Source organism: Balaenoptera borealis, assembly GCF_965194805.1.
Source record: "Balaenoptera borealis genome assembly, contig: HAP1_SCAFFOLD_81, whole genome shotgun sequence".
Taxonomy (NCBI): Eukaryota; Metazoa; Chordata; class Mammalia; order Artiodactyla; family Balaenopteridae; genus Balaenoptera; species Balaenoptera borealis.
Genome location: NW_028123982.1, coordinates 720,962 through 737,171, shown reverse-complemented (window position 1 = coordinate 737,171; position 16,210 = coordinate 720,962). Strand labels below are relative to the sequence as shown.

The 16,210-nt window shown below is 45.5% G+C and overlaps 1 protein-coding gene across 1 annotated transcript in view; it reads left to right on the top strand.

The window, feature by feature from the left end:
• Positions 1-12,546: 12,546 nt before the first annotated feature.
• LOC309621260 (uncharacterized protein) overlaps positions 12,547-16,210 on the top strand; it is a gene marked incomplete at its 5' end in the record, with an annotated part of 33,508 nt that continues 29,844 nt past the window's right edge. The window contains 2 exons of the mRNA XM_082408835.1: positions 12,547-12,711; positions 12,805-13,520. Of these exons, the coding sequence (XP_082264961.1) occupies positions 12,547-12,711; positions 12,805-13,467 (828 nt within the window). The 3' untranslated portion in view covers positions 13,468-13,520. The remainder of the gene's footprint in view (positions 12,712-12,804; positions 13,521-16,210) is intronic.

Genomic DNA, 16,210 nt, shown 5'->3' with positions numbered 1-16,210 from the left:
AAAAGTTAACCAGCATTTAGAGTGACTTTCTGGTTTCTCTAACCGACAACCTCATAAGTGAGGGACTAAAGGATGCTAGAGCATGAGATGCGAGGTGGGGTGGGGATTTGGAATGTCCGAGTCAACCTAGAGGCAATGTGAAGGAGGCGAGTGGATTTGGGGTGCGTTATATTTAGGCTGAGGCCAGAGAGAGAGTTATCATCTTATAGGGAGAAACTGAAACCAAAGAGCAGGATTAAAATACACTAAACTTAATAAAGAATGGGGAGCTAACTTTAACAAAGCCTATATGTTATTTATTCTCTAAGTTAATGGTTTTTAAAAAAAATTTTCTATTGGAGTATAGTTGATTTACAATGTTGTGTTCGTTTCTGCTGTACAGCAAAATGAATCAGTTATACATATACATATATCCACTCTTTTTTATATTCTATTCCCATATAGGTCATTACGGAGTACTGAATAGAGTTCCCTGTGCTATACAGTAGCTTCTTATTAGTTATCTATTTTATATATAGTAGTGTATATATGTCAATCCCAATCTCCCAATTTATCCCTCCCCCCTTTTTAAGTTAGTTGTTAAGTAAACTGGGGTTCTGATTCTTTAGTGTAGGTAAATCAGTCTTAATCAATCCTTGTTATCATTTTAATGTCGCAAAGTGAAAAACCACCTTATGTAGGATTTTGTATAATGTCTGAATCAGCTGTGCTCCAAATTAACAATTGCAGTCAAGATTCTGGCACCCAGCACAGGAAGACAACAGAAGCAGCACCTTTTCCTAATAGTCTTTTAATAAGGCTTTCCCCTGTATTCATAGAAATACAATTTGCGAATAAGTAAGGCCTAAAGGCTAAATTTTAAGTCCTTCTGAGGATAATCCATGCAGTGTGGGAATTCATTTTTTTAAACACTGCATCAGTTTGCTAATGCTGCTGTAACAAATTGCCACAAATTTTGTGACTTAAAATAGCACCAGTGTATTGCCTTACAGTTCTAGAGATCAGAAGTCCTAAAACCAGCATGTCAGCAGGGCCCCCCCTGAAGGATCTTGGAGAGAGTTCATCCCCTGGCCTCTCCCAGCTTCAGGACTTGGGAGCGTTCATCTCTGGAGCCACCGTGAGGCTCCTTTGGGCCTGAGTGGGGAGCTGAACTTGGGCACCCAGTCAGAGGCTGCAGAGCAATGGGACACAGGCCACTTCTTGTCTGGAAATTACGGCCTCCAAGCTGAGGCCCAAAGTGAGAACTACTCACTTTTCAAATTAATTTTTTACTGATGGTTTTCTGGAGGTGTCATTTACATACCATAAGTTCACCTATTTTAATTCAATGATTCCTTAGTTTTTTCACAGAATTGTGTAACCATCACCACAATCTCATCTTAAAACATTTTTTATCCCCCCCAAAATGAAACTCATTTCCATTTACAGTCGCTCCCCCTTCCTACCCCCAGCCCCAGGCAACCACTAATCTACTGTCTGTCTCTATAAATTTGCCTTTTCTGGACATTTTATATAAAAGGCATTGTAAAAGATGTGGTGTTTTTGTCTTGCTCCTTCACTTATTATAATGTTTTTGAGGTTCATTCATATGCTAACATGTATCAGTACCTCCTTACTTTTTACTGCCGAATAGTGTTCCATTGTATGGATAGACTACTTTTGTCTATCCATTGACTAAAACTATTAATTTCTACTATTAGATCATGAAAATGTACTCTAGCTCAGAAAATGTATTCTGAGGAACCTCCCAGATGCAGTCAGATCTGGGGTACTGGGTAGATTCCTGTCTGGTTGGGAATTCTGTCCCTGAAGTGGACCCAAAGCTCGGCTCAGACAGCATCTTCTGGTCAGAGTCCTGGGTACACTGACTCAGGGCTCAGGCTCTCCTAACCCACGCCTCTGAGGCTGTGGTGGATAAAATCCAGCATCTGGGGCAGGAAAACCCTGGGCCAATCAGAAAAACACTCAGCCCTTGGCACTCATCTGAGGGTGGCATAAGTGAAAGGTCTTTGTTGACAAGATGACAACAGCTCAGAACACCTAAGCAACAGAACTTGAGAATGTCCAGCTTCTCATGCCTGGCACGCTTCCTCAGTCTTGGTGAATTAGCAGTTCTGCCTCTCTGTGTTTCTAGGAGGCCTGGAAGAGGTTGTAAGACATCTGGACGTATTTGGACTACATAACTGACTCGTTTCCTTTGTTCTACATTTATTGAGCACCTAATATATGCTAGGCCATTTGTACACATTATCTAATTCAATCCTAGCAATGATCTTATACAATAGCCGCTGTTATATTTATTTTACAGATGGGGAAATATAATCTCAGAGAGACTTTTTGTCCCAAATCACTCAGGATAAATGGTAAAGTCAAGATTCAAACCCATTTTCTCTAAGGCCAATGCTCCCTACACACTGAAGCTACTTTAAACAAGTAGCATTAAAGAAAGGAGGGGGGGATTTAATTTATTATCGTAGAATGGTGAGGGTGGAAGTAGGAGATGGTTAAAATAGGTCTTTTCCAGTGGTTTTAGGGACAGAAAAAGGGCAGAGGCTGGATACCTATCAGAATGGGGGGGGGGGGCGGTGAGAGAGTCAGTTTGCAGGTGCCCCCATGGTAGGTCCACTAATCTCTGCTCCCCCATTTCATATGGTCACTTGCCTCATACCCTAGCGACATAAATAATTGCAAGGATCAGATGGAAAACAGGTGGTATATGGAAATTAAATGTTCAGAGACGTCCCAGGAACTCAGATGCCCTGAAAGTGGGGTCATAGACTCTGAGGCACGGAACCACCTCACCAGTTGCTGTTACCAGTAAACTGCGGGGCCTACCTACCCTGATTCATACTCTTTCCTCTGCCCAAATACTTTTCTCACACGTTTTGCCTGCCTGAATCTTTCTCCAACTCCATCTCTCATTATGTGTATCAGGCCCCTGGAGGGGCCTTCCTTGACTTATTCCCATTCGTAGACAAAGCACCTGTTCCTAACCTCCAAGTCCGCAGGCATCACAATTTGTAATTAGGTAGTTTATTGGCTCGTTCAGTGTCTGTCTTGCCTCACCTGTTACACTGTAAGTTCCTTGAGCGCAGGGAGCAAGTCTGTTAAAATCAGCAGTAAGACAGACAGGTCAGGCTTCAAGGAATGCCTTCGCCACCGCTCACAAGCTCCTTGAATATCGGAGGAGCTGCCGCTTTGCGGGGTTAATCCATTTTGGAGACCAGCAGGCTGGGGGTGCACGGGAGCCGAGCTGTTCTCGGCCGACTTCCATGTGCAGCTGAGCTTGGCTCAGGAGGGCGAGCTCATTCCAACCTCCCTGAGGCCAGTAAAGCTGTGGGCTCGATGAGGACAAGCTGGCACATCCTGGCCTTTCTCCCCGGGCTCCTCAGATTCAACAACCCCACTGAGTCCCAAGAAGGGCCACTGTAAACTGTGAAAGGAAGCCCTCAACTCTTCAACTGCTATTTGAATTTTTGTTGTCATTTTCAATACTGTATATATGCATCTGCCTTAAACGAAGTCCCAGCAGCTTTCATGGGGCTGAGGAAGAAATGCCTAGAAAATGTTTCCCAGACTGGGAAGCTTCTAGAAGACAAGAAGAGACGAATGCACGGAAAAGCTCTGGTGGTCTTTTTTTTTATTTATTTACATTTTATTTTTGGCTGCATTGGGTCTTCGTTGCGGTGCGGGGGGCTTCTCATTGCGGTGGCTTCTCTTGTTACGGAGCACGGGCTCTAGGTGCCGGGCTTCAGTAGGTGTGGCACGCGGGCTCAGTAGTTGTGCCTTGCAGGCTCAGTAGTTGTGGCACATGGGCTTAGTTGCTCTGCGGCATGTGGGATCTTCCCGAGGCTCAAACCCGTGTCCCCTGCATTTGTAGGCGGATTTTAACCACTGTGCCCCCAGGGAAGTCCGCTCCAGCAGTCTTTAATGTAGCATCGGGGGCAAGGAAGGGCAGACTTCCCAATCCCTTTTCTTTTCCTGCCTCTCTAATCCCTGAGGTAGGCAGGGTTTAAAGTGTTGAGGTAAAGACATAAATTAATTCCCAGTAAGCAAGTAATGGAGTCACTTGGCCTTGAAACTCTGATGACAGTCCTTTCTATACTATTACTGTTACTATACTATCACAAGAAAAACGAATAATGTTGTCAAGGGTAAAATTTTCCCCTTCCCCAGTGAGCACCCTGAGGTCAGGTTTGTACAGCTGAAGCTCCAACACAAGCGAGGGGAAGCAAAGCTCCCGCCAGCCTTTATCTGCTCCCCTGAGGAAAAGGAAGCTGATGCAAAGCTTTTCAGAAACCGCTACTTTGTGTTGCAAAAATAAAATTGGCAAGTAGCCGTTCCCTAGTGAATGTAAATTACCTGAGGGCAGTTCTCTGGAAGGATCTGCTTTGAGAGATGGCAGATTTGCTTTGGATTCCTTTCCTTTCAAAACTTGCCTTGGATTCATTTCCTTTCGAAACAAGTGCGCTTAATTTCTGTGTGGAAATGCAAAGGTTTTGTAGTGAGCAGGCAAGCCATTGCCCCTAAACTGAAACATTTATTTTCTCTCCTTCACTCTTTTTGGCCTTTTCCCATATTATGATAATTAACCAAGTTGACTCTTACATTCTGGGAGAAAATGCTGACATTTAGAATTCCATGTAAACACATCTTTTAATATTTCAGGGAGCAATGTGATTTAAACCAACATTAAGATCATCTTCTGGAATGGACAAACATTTATTAGGGAAAAAAGTGTGTGCACGCTATTGTGGAGTCTTGGCTTAATGAAAAGTCATGTGTTTGGCCCAATGTTTGTGGGCAGCTCTTATTTTAATAGTCAAGGCAGAGGAAAGATGACTAAACTTGGAGTTCTCTCTGGAATATTATTTCCTCTCTTCTTTTGACTGAAAAGAAACCCCACACGCACAACACGAGAACAGTGGGTTTCGGTTTTATGCGGGGACCTTACTGAGGATTCTAGTGTGGGGGACGCCCGCCTCTCCATAACTCTGAGGAGCTGATCTGAAGAGGTGGGGTAGGGCCAGTTTCCATACGAATTGTTTTGGCAGGAAGTACATGTAGTCAAGCGTTAGTAAAAGACTGGCTTGACCAATCACAAATATCACAAGTTAATGATTTTAGTGCTTTTCTGTGTATGGGAAGATGCGAGAATCTGGGACCATTGAAATTCTTCCTTGGACATGCATCTTCACTACCTAGGGGCCCATATATCCAAAGGCGCAGGAGGCTTCACTGTTTTTCCATCCTGAATTCCCCCCCAGGGCGCACCGTCTGCAGTGGATTGCGACTTAACCCCCTTAAAAGGGGCTGATGAGTGACACTCTTTGTTCTTTTTATTTCTATTTCCATATTTACACTGGAATCTCTTCCCACCGTCCTTCCGGTTCTGTGAATTCTTATTTTCGTGATGGCAAGCTCTGTTCAGAGCAAGGACTTACCCCTATTAAAACCCTAATAAACTGAATGGTTAAGAAAAGCATGGTAAAATATTTTTCCCATGGTGGATTAAATAGGAAATATTATGCTTACCCGTGAAAATATATAGAACTTTAATATCTACTATTTAATATCTATTTTTAAGTCCATCAAAATACACAGCACTGTTTTTAACAATTGAATAACAGTTTGAATAAGCCTTTGCAGATTCTAAGAGTTGCTCCAGAAGCTCTGAGAAATCAAAGGCAAGGCCTTATTGTCCAGAAGGACCAGCCATTCGCTGCACGTGGCTGCCGTACAAGTGAGTGCAGCCAGTCTGAACTGAGATATGGCCGCTAGTGTGAAATTGATGCTGGATTTTTTCTTTTTTTTTGCTTAAGTCAGTAAAACAAGAACCAGACTTTATTAGGGCTGGTGATTAATAGCAAAGGGGTTTGAAAAAACTTTACTGCACCAGTGCTGCAGAAGCACCTCTGTTCTGAGAGATGGTTTTGTTGTTTTTTTTTAATCTTGAATTCTTCTTTTTTTCTTTTTGAATTTTTTAAAATTATTATTATTTTTTAATCAGTCATCAATTTTATACACATCAGTATATACATGTCAATCCCAATCGCCCAGTTCAGCACACCACCATCCCCACCCCACTGCAGTTTTCCCCCTTTGGTGTCCATACGTTTGTTCTCTACATGTGTCTCAACTTCTGCCCTGCAACCTGGTTCATCGGTACCATTTTTCTAGGTTCCACATACATGCGTTAATATATGATATTTGTATTTCTCTTTCTGACTTACTTCACTCTGTATGACAGTCTCTAGACCCATCCACGTCTCAACAAATGACTCAATTTCGTTCCTTTTTATGGCTGAGTAATATTCCATTGTATACATGTACCACTTCTTCTTTATCCATTCGTCTGTTGATGGGCATTTAGGTTGCTTCCATGACCTGGCTATTGTAAATAGTGCTGCAATGAACATTGGGGTGCATGTGTCTTTTTGAATTACGGTTTTCTCTGGGTATATGCCCAGTAGTGGGATTGCTGGGTCATATGGTAATTCTATTTTTAGTTTTTTAAGGAACCTCCATATTGTTCTCCATAGTGGCTGTATCAATTTACATTCCCACCAACAGTGCAAGAGGGTTCCCTTTTCTCCACACCCTCTCCAGCATTTGTTGTTTGTAGATTTTCTGATGATGCCCATTCTAACTGTCTTTTTGAATTTTTGAATTTTATTTTATTTATTTTTTATACAGCAGGTTCTTATTAGTTATCCATTTTATACATATTAGTGTCTATATATCAGTCCCAATCTCCCAATTCATCACACCGCCCCTGCCACTTTCCCCCCTTGCTGTCCATACAGTTTGTTCTGTGAGATGGTCTTGAGCAAAAGCCAAAAGGGCAGAGAATCAATGAATCTTCAAGCAGAAGTCAACCCAATTTTACTAACAAGGTGTCAGTGTAAATCTCCACAAACATTTCAACTCACAAACTTGATTCTGTGGAAACTGCCAATGTCTTTTATGCCTTCAAAGTGTCTTTCCTCACTCGGTGTCACTCAGACACATATACAGGTGTATACCTTCCTGTATAGGAAACAGAATGCCTTCCCCCCTTGAGGGTCACAGATGCTGACAGTCTTGGGGTTCAGGTTGGATTTTTCTTTAGATTCTAGAACTTTGAACCCTCCACCAGATAAAGAATGTAGTCAAGCATTAATTTGCACCACTTGTCAGACACCGACATACTTAACAGTGAAAATTTCCAGATTATGGAATAAGTATAATACACAGAAAGGCAGTATTTTACCTCCCTTGATTCACAGGATGAACGGGTCTTGGAAAGTTCCTTTTGGAATGCCACTCCAGATTCTCATGATGAATTTACCCAATGGGCTATCCTGTTTGTTTTTTGGCCCAGAAAGAAAATGCAATGTCTCCTGGACACACATGGTTTGTACTGGAGAGTTAGGCTGGATTTCATGAGAACAGAGATGGCAACAGAGGTAAGTGGTTACTTACTGCAATAGATCATTTGTAGTCCTGGTGGGAGCTTCCACAATGGAATCGGAATCTAAGATATTAAAGGAAATGCATTCAAGGACACATGGAACATTCTCCAGGACAGAGCATATGCTGGGCCCTAAAACTCATAGAAAGGATAGAAATACAAAAAGTATGTCCTCCAACCACAATGAAATTAAATTAAAAATCAATAAATTTTGCAAAGCCAAATATCTGGACGCACTCCCTAGAGGCCTTTTGCGTTGGGAATTCTTAGGCAATTTGCTCATTGCGTCTTCATGGTGTTGCCGGGGTGGTATGGGCTGTAAAAGAAAAGCAGGCAGAGGGGTGAGCACGTGGTCCTGGACAAAATGATACCAGAGTCAGATGTAGACCCGCAAGTCCAGTCTCTAGGCTGTGCTTCAGGACTGAAATTCGCAATCAGTTTCCCTGGGGGTTTGTCTCAAATTGGAATTGATGCTGGGACTTAAAGACTTAGTACGAAAAAAAGAACGTAAAACATCTCCTTAGTAATTTTTATTGATTTTTTTCTTGAACTATTTTGGATATTTTGGGTTAAAGTATATTATTAAAATACTTTCATCTGTAAAATTACTTTCCTTTTACCTTTTTAGTGTGGCTACTATTAAATTAAAAATTACTGATAAGGCTCGCATTATGTTTCTACTGAAGAATGCTACTCTAAGGCTAAGGATTGGCTTCCTCAACCTTAATTTCTCCTGGGCTCTGTCTCTAGGATGCTTTTTGTAGCTTCTTGCCCCTGAACTAGGTATATTGTGGGCTGAGACGCTCAGGGTGGGCTTTCTATAGTTCATTCTGAATGGTTGTTGACAACGTACTTAAGAGTTCCCAAATGATCCCTTTCAGGTAGAAAGGCCAATTTCCTTTACAAAACTCTTTAGCTTTGCAGGAGATTCCTTATGACAGAAGAACAAAATAAATATTTTCATTTCTTCCAGTCCCTGGAAAAGTAAATTATGTAGTGTTGTTTGTTATAAAGAATTTGGGATCTAAATTTGTAGGTTCAAGTATTACTCTTGCTGCTATGTGACCTTGGAAAAACCTTAGTCTGACCTTGTTTATTAATTAAGTTGGATTGAAACTACCTACCTACCTACGGAGCACACTCATTTGAGTTTCCAGTAAGCTTTTGCATGTAATAGAGCTTTGTCATCTGTGACCTGCTACACAACTGTCATCTGTTGTTTCACAAAGGATGTGAAAAAATCAGCAGTCTTCTCTCTCAATTTCCCTTTCTTTCTTCTTCCCTCTTTGCCTTCCTCTCTCCTTCTCCTCTTTTATCTTCAGAACTTGTAGAATAGATCTCGGAAAAAATAGTAAGGAAACAGATAGTTCAGAATTAAAGATGTCTTGTTAAAGAAAAAGCAAAAATAAAGAACGATAGTACCTCAGTCCTCAAAGAAGCAGAAAATTTTTACAGCCTCAGGCAAATTGTGCCCTGTGAGGAGCCTGGATTCTGGGAGAAAGCGGTCTTGCGAAAGACCTGAAACAAAGGCTTTTCAAGTCCTCTGGAATTGCTCAGAGACTGCAATAGTCCCTGGCAAAGTTATTAAAGTTGATTTCTCAGAACTATTTACTCAAAAGGGCCACCTGCCCTTAAGTTAGCATCTATTTTTAAGAAAATAATTCAAAAAAGGCTAGTAATTATTGCTGCATGATGCTTTTACATCAAAGAGTTATAGGACTTTAAAAATAGGGTTTTTTGGATAAAATGGTTAAGGAGGGAGGTTTAAAATGTTGGTTCACAATATGCAAAGGAACATTTACTTGCTGCATTTAAAATGCATCACGTAACATGTAGTAGTTTTTCCTCCTTTGGGTTTACTTTATTATTTTTTTAAATTTATTTATTTTTGGCTGCGTTGGGTCTTCGTTGCTGCATGCGGGCTTTCTCTAGTTGCGGTGAGCGGGGCCTTCTCTTCAATGCGGTGCGCGGGCTTCTCATTGCGGTGGCTTCTCTTGTTGCAGAGCACGGACTCTAGGCACGCGGGCTTCAGCAGTTGTGGCTCGCGAACTCTAGAGCGCAGGCTCGGTAGTTGTGGTGCACGGGCTTAGTTGCTCCGCGGCATGTGGGATCTTCCCAGACCAGGGCTCAAATCCGTGTCCCCTGCATTGGCAGGTGGATTCTTAACCACTGCGCCACTATGGAAGCCCCTGAGCTTATTTTAAAAACACTAACATGTTAGCTAGGTATCCACATTTTCAAAGTGATTAACAATTAACTTTTAACTTAAATAGTTGTATCATTATTGATTAATGCCACTTTAATCATATTTTAATTTACTGCTTGGAGCGTCTTTAGATGCCAATGATGTTTAAAAATGCCTTTAAAGGGACTTCCCTGGTGGCGCAGTGGTTAAGAATCCACCTGCCAATGCAGGGGACACGGGTTCAAGTGCGCTCTAGAGCCCGTGAGCCACAACTATTGAGCCCGCGTGCCACAACTACTGAAGCCCGCACGCCTAGAGCCCGTGCTTTGCAACAAGAGAAGCCACCACAATGAGAAGCCCGAGCAACGCAACGAAGAGTAGCCCCGGCTCGCCACAACTAGTGAAAGCCCACAAATAAATTTATTAAAAAAAAAAAAAAGCCTGTAAATATGATGCCGAGCAGGGCCCGGGCACGGAGGCCTTTTTGTCCCCCATTTCTTGTAGGCAAGGCTCCAGCCTCCATGACCTTCTGAGTTCCAAAGGGCAGATTCGAACAGTTGCTAAAAGGGGGGAGCAGCCAGGAAACCACCTGAGGCGAGATTAAAGGGACCAGAGAAGCTCATCAAGATTAGAAGACCGGCCACCTGAGACCCTGCACACACCCACATCTTGTCAGTACCCCCACCCTTCTGAAATGTTGCAGAAGAAAGAAGAATGCAAGACTGTTACTGCCTTGATCCTTATCGCATACCTCTGACCACGAGTCCTGACTATATGACCTCTCCCTAGTCCCCAGTGAAGGGGGGCACCGTTCTTGAGGTGCTAGCTTACTATGCTCCCTCTCTGCCTGGCAAAGAAATAAAGCCGCTTTTTCTTTTCCTCCATAACTCTGTCTCCGTATTTCTGTTTGGCATCGGTGCACAGAGAGCCAAGATTTTGGCAACAAATTTAGGTAACTAAATTTCCTAAGTAATTAAAATAGTGACAAGATTTACAGTGAGGAAAATTTTTATATTAATAGTGAAGCAGAATGTTAAGAAACTCTGTAACAGTTATCAGGGAGGAAGAAGTTTTTCCCTACCCTTCTAGGTTCTTCTGGCTGGTCTAAGAATTAAATTGACGTGACACAGATTAACAGGAGAAAATCACACAAAAGTTTAATAAATGTATACATGGGAGAGACCCAGGAAAACTGAATCGCGGCCAAAATGGCCGAAGCCCTCACCTTAAATACCATCTTCAGCTAAAGGCAACAGAGGATGTTGGGGTTAGTGGTTTGGGACTTCAAAGGGGAGGAAGGCCATTCATGTGGAGATGGAAAAGCAAAGGTTTGGTAAAGGAGTGTTTGCTGGGCCAGCAGAGAAAAGGGACAGAGTAGACTCTGATCTCTGGGCCCACTGAGTCTCCACCATCACGCCCAGTGCTTATTCCTGGTGGGTATCTCTGCGGATAACTTTGTTCAGCTCTAATACCTGAATTCTTTAGGCCGCTAAGTGGAAGTAAAAAGAAAGTCTTCCTTAGTCTTCTGCTTCTTAAAAATAATCAGCCTAATTTAATCCTAATGCCAAAGAGACACATTTCGGGGTGGCAAATTTTGCTCCGCTAGACAGGGAACTGTTATAGTAAAGGTGTTACCAAATCCAAGCTTGCTTTGCCCGCCACACGACAGGCCAATGAATCGGAGATGAGGTGTTGAGGTAAGGAATACGACTTTATTCGGGAAGCCGGCAGACCGAGAAGATGGCAGACTTGTGTCTCAAAATAACCATCTTATCGGGGTCTGGATGCCAGTTTCTTTCATAGCATCTTAGAGGGAAGTAAAATAAAAAAGGCAGAATAGAGAGGGAGAGGCATGGAGGAAGTAAAGCAAAAAGGGCCATCAGCCTCGGGGAGGGGATGTGTTAATTTCTTCTTTCCTGCAGCCATCCACAGGTGGGCAGGGTTCCCTGAGGCAGGCCATTATGTATGATTATAATAACAAAAGCAATGAAAAGCAAAGGTTAAAGTCAAAGACAGATCCAACGTGGAGTCAAAATTGGCTCTTCCCTGTTACAGAGGCAAGGACAAAGTCTGTCTTGAAGGGTTAGCTTGGGAGAGTGGCGGTTTATGGCATAACATATGATTTCTTGTATTTGTGCCAAGGGTGTTTCCTTCTCATTCTCATCCTTTTCTTTCTTTCTTTTTTTTGGCTGCGCTGTGTGGCATGTGGGATCTTAGTTCCTACACCAGGGATTGAACCTGAAACCCCTGCATTGGGAGCATGGAGTCTTAACCAGTGGACGGCCAGGGAAGTCCCTCATCCTTTTCTTTCTTGTAGGCGGCAACAGTAGGGACATGTTTAATACTGATGAGTTTGACCTCCTGGGAGTTAAATATATGTACCCTTTTTGAATATAAATGCTGTTTAGTTTATATGGCAAATGCATAGAAATTCAGAGATTAGCATTTTAATCAAGTCTAATCTCTTAGTATTTTCTGATTTCCCCACCTTGCCATTTTGTCAAAAAAAGTTTGAAAAATGAAATTTTGAAATGACCGCTATGTTCTCTCATAGAGATGCAAGGTCTGCATGAACATAAAAGCAGCGCTATGTGTAGGAACCTTTCCTAAACCATTGGTCAAGCACATTAACGGTGTTTAAGAGGATCAATTGTTGAAGAAAAGACCAGTCCATTCGACCAGTGTTTATTAAAGAGCCATGCTTCTGCAGGCAGGTTGGAGGGGGTAGTGTACGTGTCCTTGAGATTACGCACCTCTACACTGGAATTTGGCTTCCCTTTTTCCCCTTTAAAATATTTTTTTTGTTAGGCGTGCATCTTCCACCCGCCTAACTCTTCGGGGAGCACAAGACGCTGGATACGGGGGCGGATATTAAGGTCCCCAGACAAGGGACGCTCTGGGCGCTTCCATGGCCAAGGGGTCGAAGCGGACCGGGCCGAAGGGCCGGGGGCGGGGCCGAGGGGCCGGTAGGGGGCGGGGCCTTGTGCGTTCCGCGCGGCCATTGGCGGCGCTGCGTGAGCGCCTTCGGCCTCGCGCGGTCTGCGTAGGGCGCCCGGAGGCTCGCCGGCTACCGGTTTGCCGGGACCCCACAGCTGCCGGGCCGAGGGGCTGGCGTGGCCTGAGTGCTCGCGGCGGCGGCGGCGGTGGCGGCAGCCTGGAGAACTAGGGGGCGAAGCCGAAGAGGAGCGTGGCGATTCCCTGCACGGAGCCCCCGCGAGGCCGAGGCGCAAAGAAGGCGGGCGGGGGCACGAAGGCGCCGGGCCGGCAAGGCGAGGGGGGCGGCAGCGGGGACCCAGGCAGGAAGAAGAGCCGGCTGGACGCCAGGGCCTCGGTCTTTTCCAGCCTGCGCCTCCGGAGGACCCTGTCCAAGGGCAGAGGTGCCGGCGGCTCCCGTGAGGCTGTGCCGGACCCCCAGGCCCTGCAGGCCGGCGAGCTGGACAGCGCCCACTCCCTGGTCACCAGAACCCCTGTCCTCAGGCTGTCGGCCCACGAGACGGGCCGGTCCGATACCGACTGTGCCCACCCTTCCGAGGTGACGCGTCCCGGGGCCCCAGCTTCCGGCCCTGCGGTGGCCGAGGAGTCCGAGGCCGCGGCGGGGCGCAGGGCAGACACACCTCCACAGCTTTTACTCGGTCGCGGGGCAGGAGGACCTGCTCTCGGACATCCAGCAGGGGACCCGCCTCCAGCAGCTGCGGCAACAGCCCCCAGCCCTAGTCGCCCCACCGGGGCCCTGCCGGGCCTGGACCGACCCCCACCGTCCCCAGCGCCCCTACCGGCCGGGGGCCCAGACCTGCCCGCGGCCGCCGCTTGGTTAAAGCGGGCTCTATAGTCAGACTGTCCTGGATTTGAGTCCTGGAGTTTACACTTTACTGTGCAACTAAGGTAAATTTAATGCTTAATTTCTCAGTTTGTCTCTTCTGTAAAATGAGGAGTGATACAGTAGTTTCTGTGTAAGAAGAAGGCATAAATACAAGTAAAACTTTTTGCGCAGTGTGGGGTGTACAGTGAGTGTTGGATGTGTGCAGTGTTATCGTGTTTGGGGTCCCAGTGGAGACATGCACAGTATGGGGAGCAAAAGGGGAGGGTTGACTGAGTCTCCTTGTAGCTCGGGAGGTAGTACTGGGGCAGGACCTGAGGGTCCACGAGGAGTTGGCTGCGGGGACCGGCTATAAAAGGAGTGTGTGTGCTCGCCATGGAGATGCAGGTGACCATGGAGTGCAGGTGGTTCTGGATTGTAAACTGGGAGACTGATGGGTAGAAAGGAGGCCAGACGTGTAAACAAGGACATTTATGTCATCCTGGTGATGCTTTTAAATAATTTTATGGTAGTTAAACCATAAACAGATTGGCATTTATAAAAAAAAATTGTTCTGGAGGCAGAATGGAGAATGGATTGAAGAAATTTGAAATTCGTGTCTGGGTGATGGGTAAAAGTGACTAAACTGAAACAGGGGCAGTGGGGAAGGAAAGAGACAGATGTGGGGAATATTCAGGATTTACCGTTGTCAGGACTCGACGTTTGATTGGATGCTTTCCGATTCACACCTGTGGGTGGAGGGTGATTCTGAGAATGTGAAAGTGAGAACAGGTTTCAGGCAAGATGGTCATTTTCGTTTGGACATCTAGAACTCACGACTCTTTGGGACATTGTGGCGGCAATTCTGGAGGACAGAGGAACTGGGGTTACTAGCATAGGGAATGGGTCATATGCTTAAAAGGGTAAGCGAATAAATCTCGTAAGTTAAGATACAGTGGAGAGAAGTACATTGGGATAAAGTTCTCAGGAACAGTGAGGAACAGGTGTAGAGAGAGTAGACGGAATGGATTCACGGGAGGCCTGGCTGGAGGATATCCTTTAAGACCTGAGGGGCGGAGCTGGTCTCCTCATTCCGAAGTCCAGTCTGTGGAGTGATTAGAACTGAGGGGCTCAGGTGTCGGCTGAGACTTGACGTTCCCCAGGTTGGTGGAGGACGTTCTGAGAAGCAGACGCGGGGTCGTGGGGCCTCGAGAGGGATGAGGGGCCGCGGGGTGAAGGCGGGGTCTCGAGAGGTGGGTGGGGCTTCGAGAGGTGGGCGGGGCCTCGAAGGCCGGCCAGGGTCCCCTCTGAGGGGTCCATGATGACACTGCCAGGTGAAAGGGGCTTCAGAGGTGGAGAGGAGTTTGCACAGGGTGGGCCTAGAACATTCTCTAGATGATTTTGGAGGCCTAGGTTGTGCAGCCACGTTGTATGAGAGGAATCAGGAAAGTCACCTTTCAGCTCGGCTGTCACTTGCTTGGCTTTCTCATCCGCCTTGTCAGTTACCGTCTTGGGTCTTCAGTCCCGGCTCTTCGCTCCGGCCTGTGGTTCTCAGTTCAGGGCCACGGTGCTTCCAGCGTGGCATTGGCAGTGTCTGAGGATATTTGGTCGCCACAGTGGGGGAGGGGTGCAGCTGGCATCTAATGGTGGAGGCCAGGGGTGCTGCCCAGCACTTCACAGGACGCCTCCCCCATCAGAGAGTGTCCAGTACCAATGCCAGCAGTTGAGAAACCACGTGATGACATTTTACCGTACCATATTCCTACGTAAAGCCTTTTTAGTTGTTATTCTGTCAGAATGAAGCCCAGATTCCTTGGACCTCCATGACCTGTCTCCTTCTCCAGCTCGTGACCCACCTCCCTTTTTGTTTCTCCAAACAATGTCCTTCACCTTCCTAAGTGCTTCTCAGTTTCCCCGACTGTCCGTGGGGCTGGGTGAGAGCTCCTGTTTCTGCTCCTGAACTGTTACTTCCGAGTTCAGTTCGCTCTGTGTCAGAGGATGCTCTTCAGAGTCAGATGTCACTCTTCAGACACCTTCCTTCACCACCGAAGTCTGCATTTTCTGTCTCAAAGGACCTTACCTGTGTCATAATAGGCTACCCACTCTGCATGCCCCAATGCACATGAAATCTTCCGTGGAGGTGTCTTCGTGATGGTGCAGTGCTGCATCCCCGTGCTTACTGTAGAAACACAGGTGTACGATGAACGCAGGGATCTGGTGTTCCCAGAGTGGTCAGAGCAGACTCTAGTCGCAGTACCAATCTGATAGCACTGTTTTGTCACTTCAGTTGGCAACTGCTATAAGCCCGTTCTTTAAATTGGTATCTTGACAAAGCAAGAATTTCAGAGTCACTGTGGACACAGGCAATGAAAACCTAAAGGTGGGCGATGCTTTTCTCAGTTTGAGCAGGAAAATGCGAGAGGGAGTGATTAGGTCCATGACAAATGCAGGTTAAGTGAACCCCCATGGGTCTGTTTGGTTCCCGCAGTCCAAGTGTTAGGAATGAGGAGAGTCAGAAAACTGGGACTTATTTCTTGTTTTTGATGCCGTGAGACACATACTGTCCATGATCTGTTGCTTTGAGGATCCTGGTAACAGAATTAAATTGTTTCCATAATTCAGCACTTCTCTGTTTTGCAAAAAAAAAACAAACAAAAAAACTCAGTAGCAATTATGGGGGAAATTGGAAGTGGTCTTGGGGACCACATATTTGTCATCGGGGAGATTTTTTTCCCTTTCAAAAAAGTCTTTACTTTCACAGTCCCTGGCCCAAGGT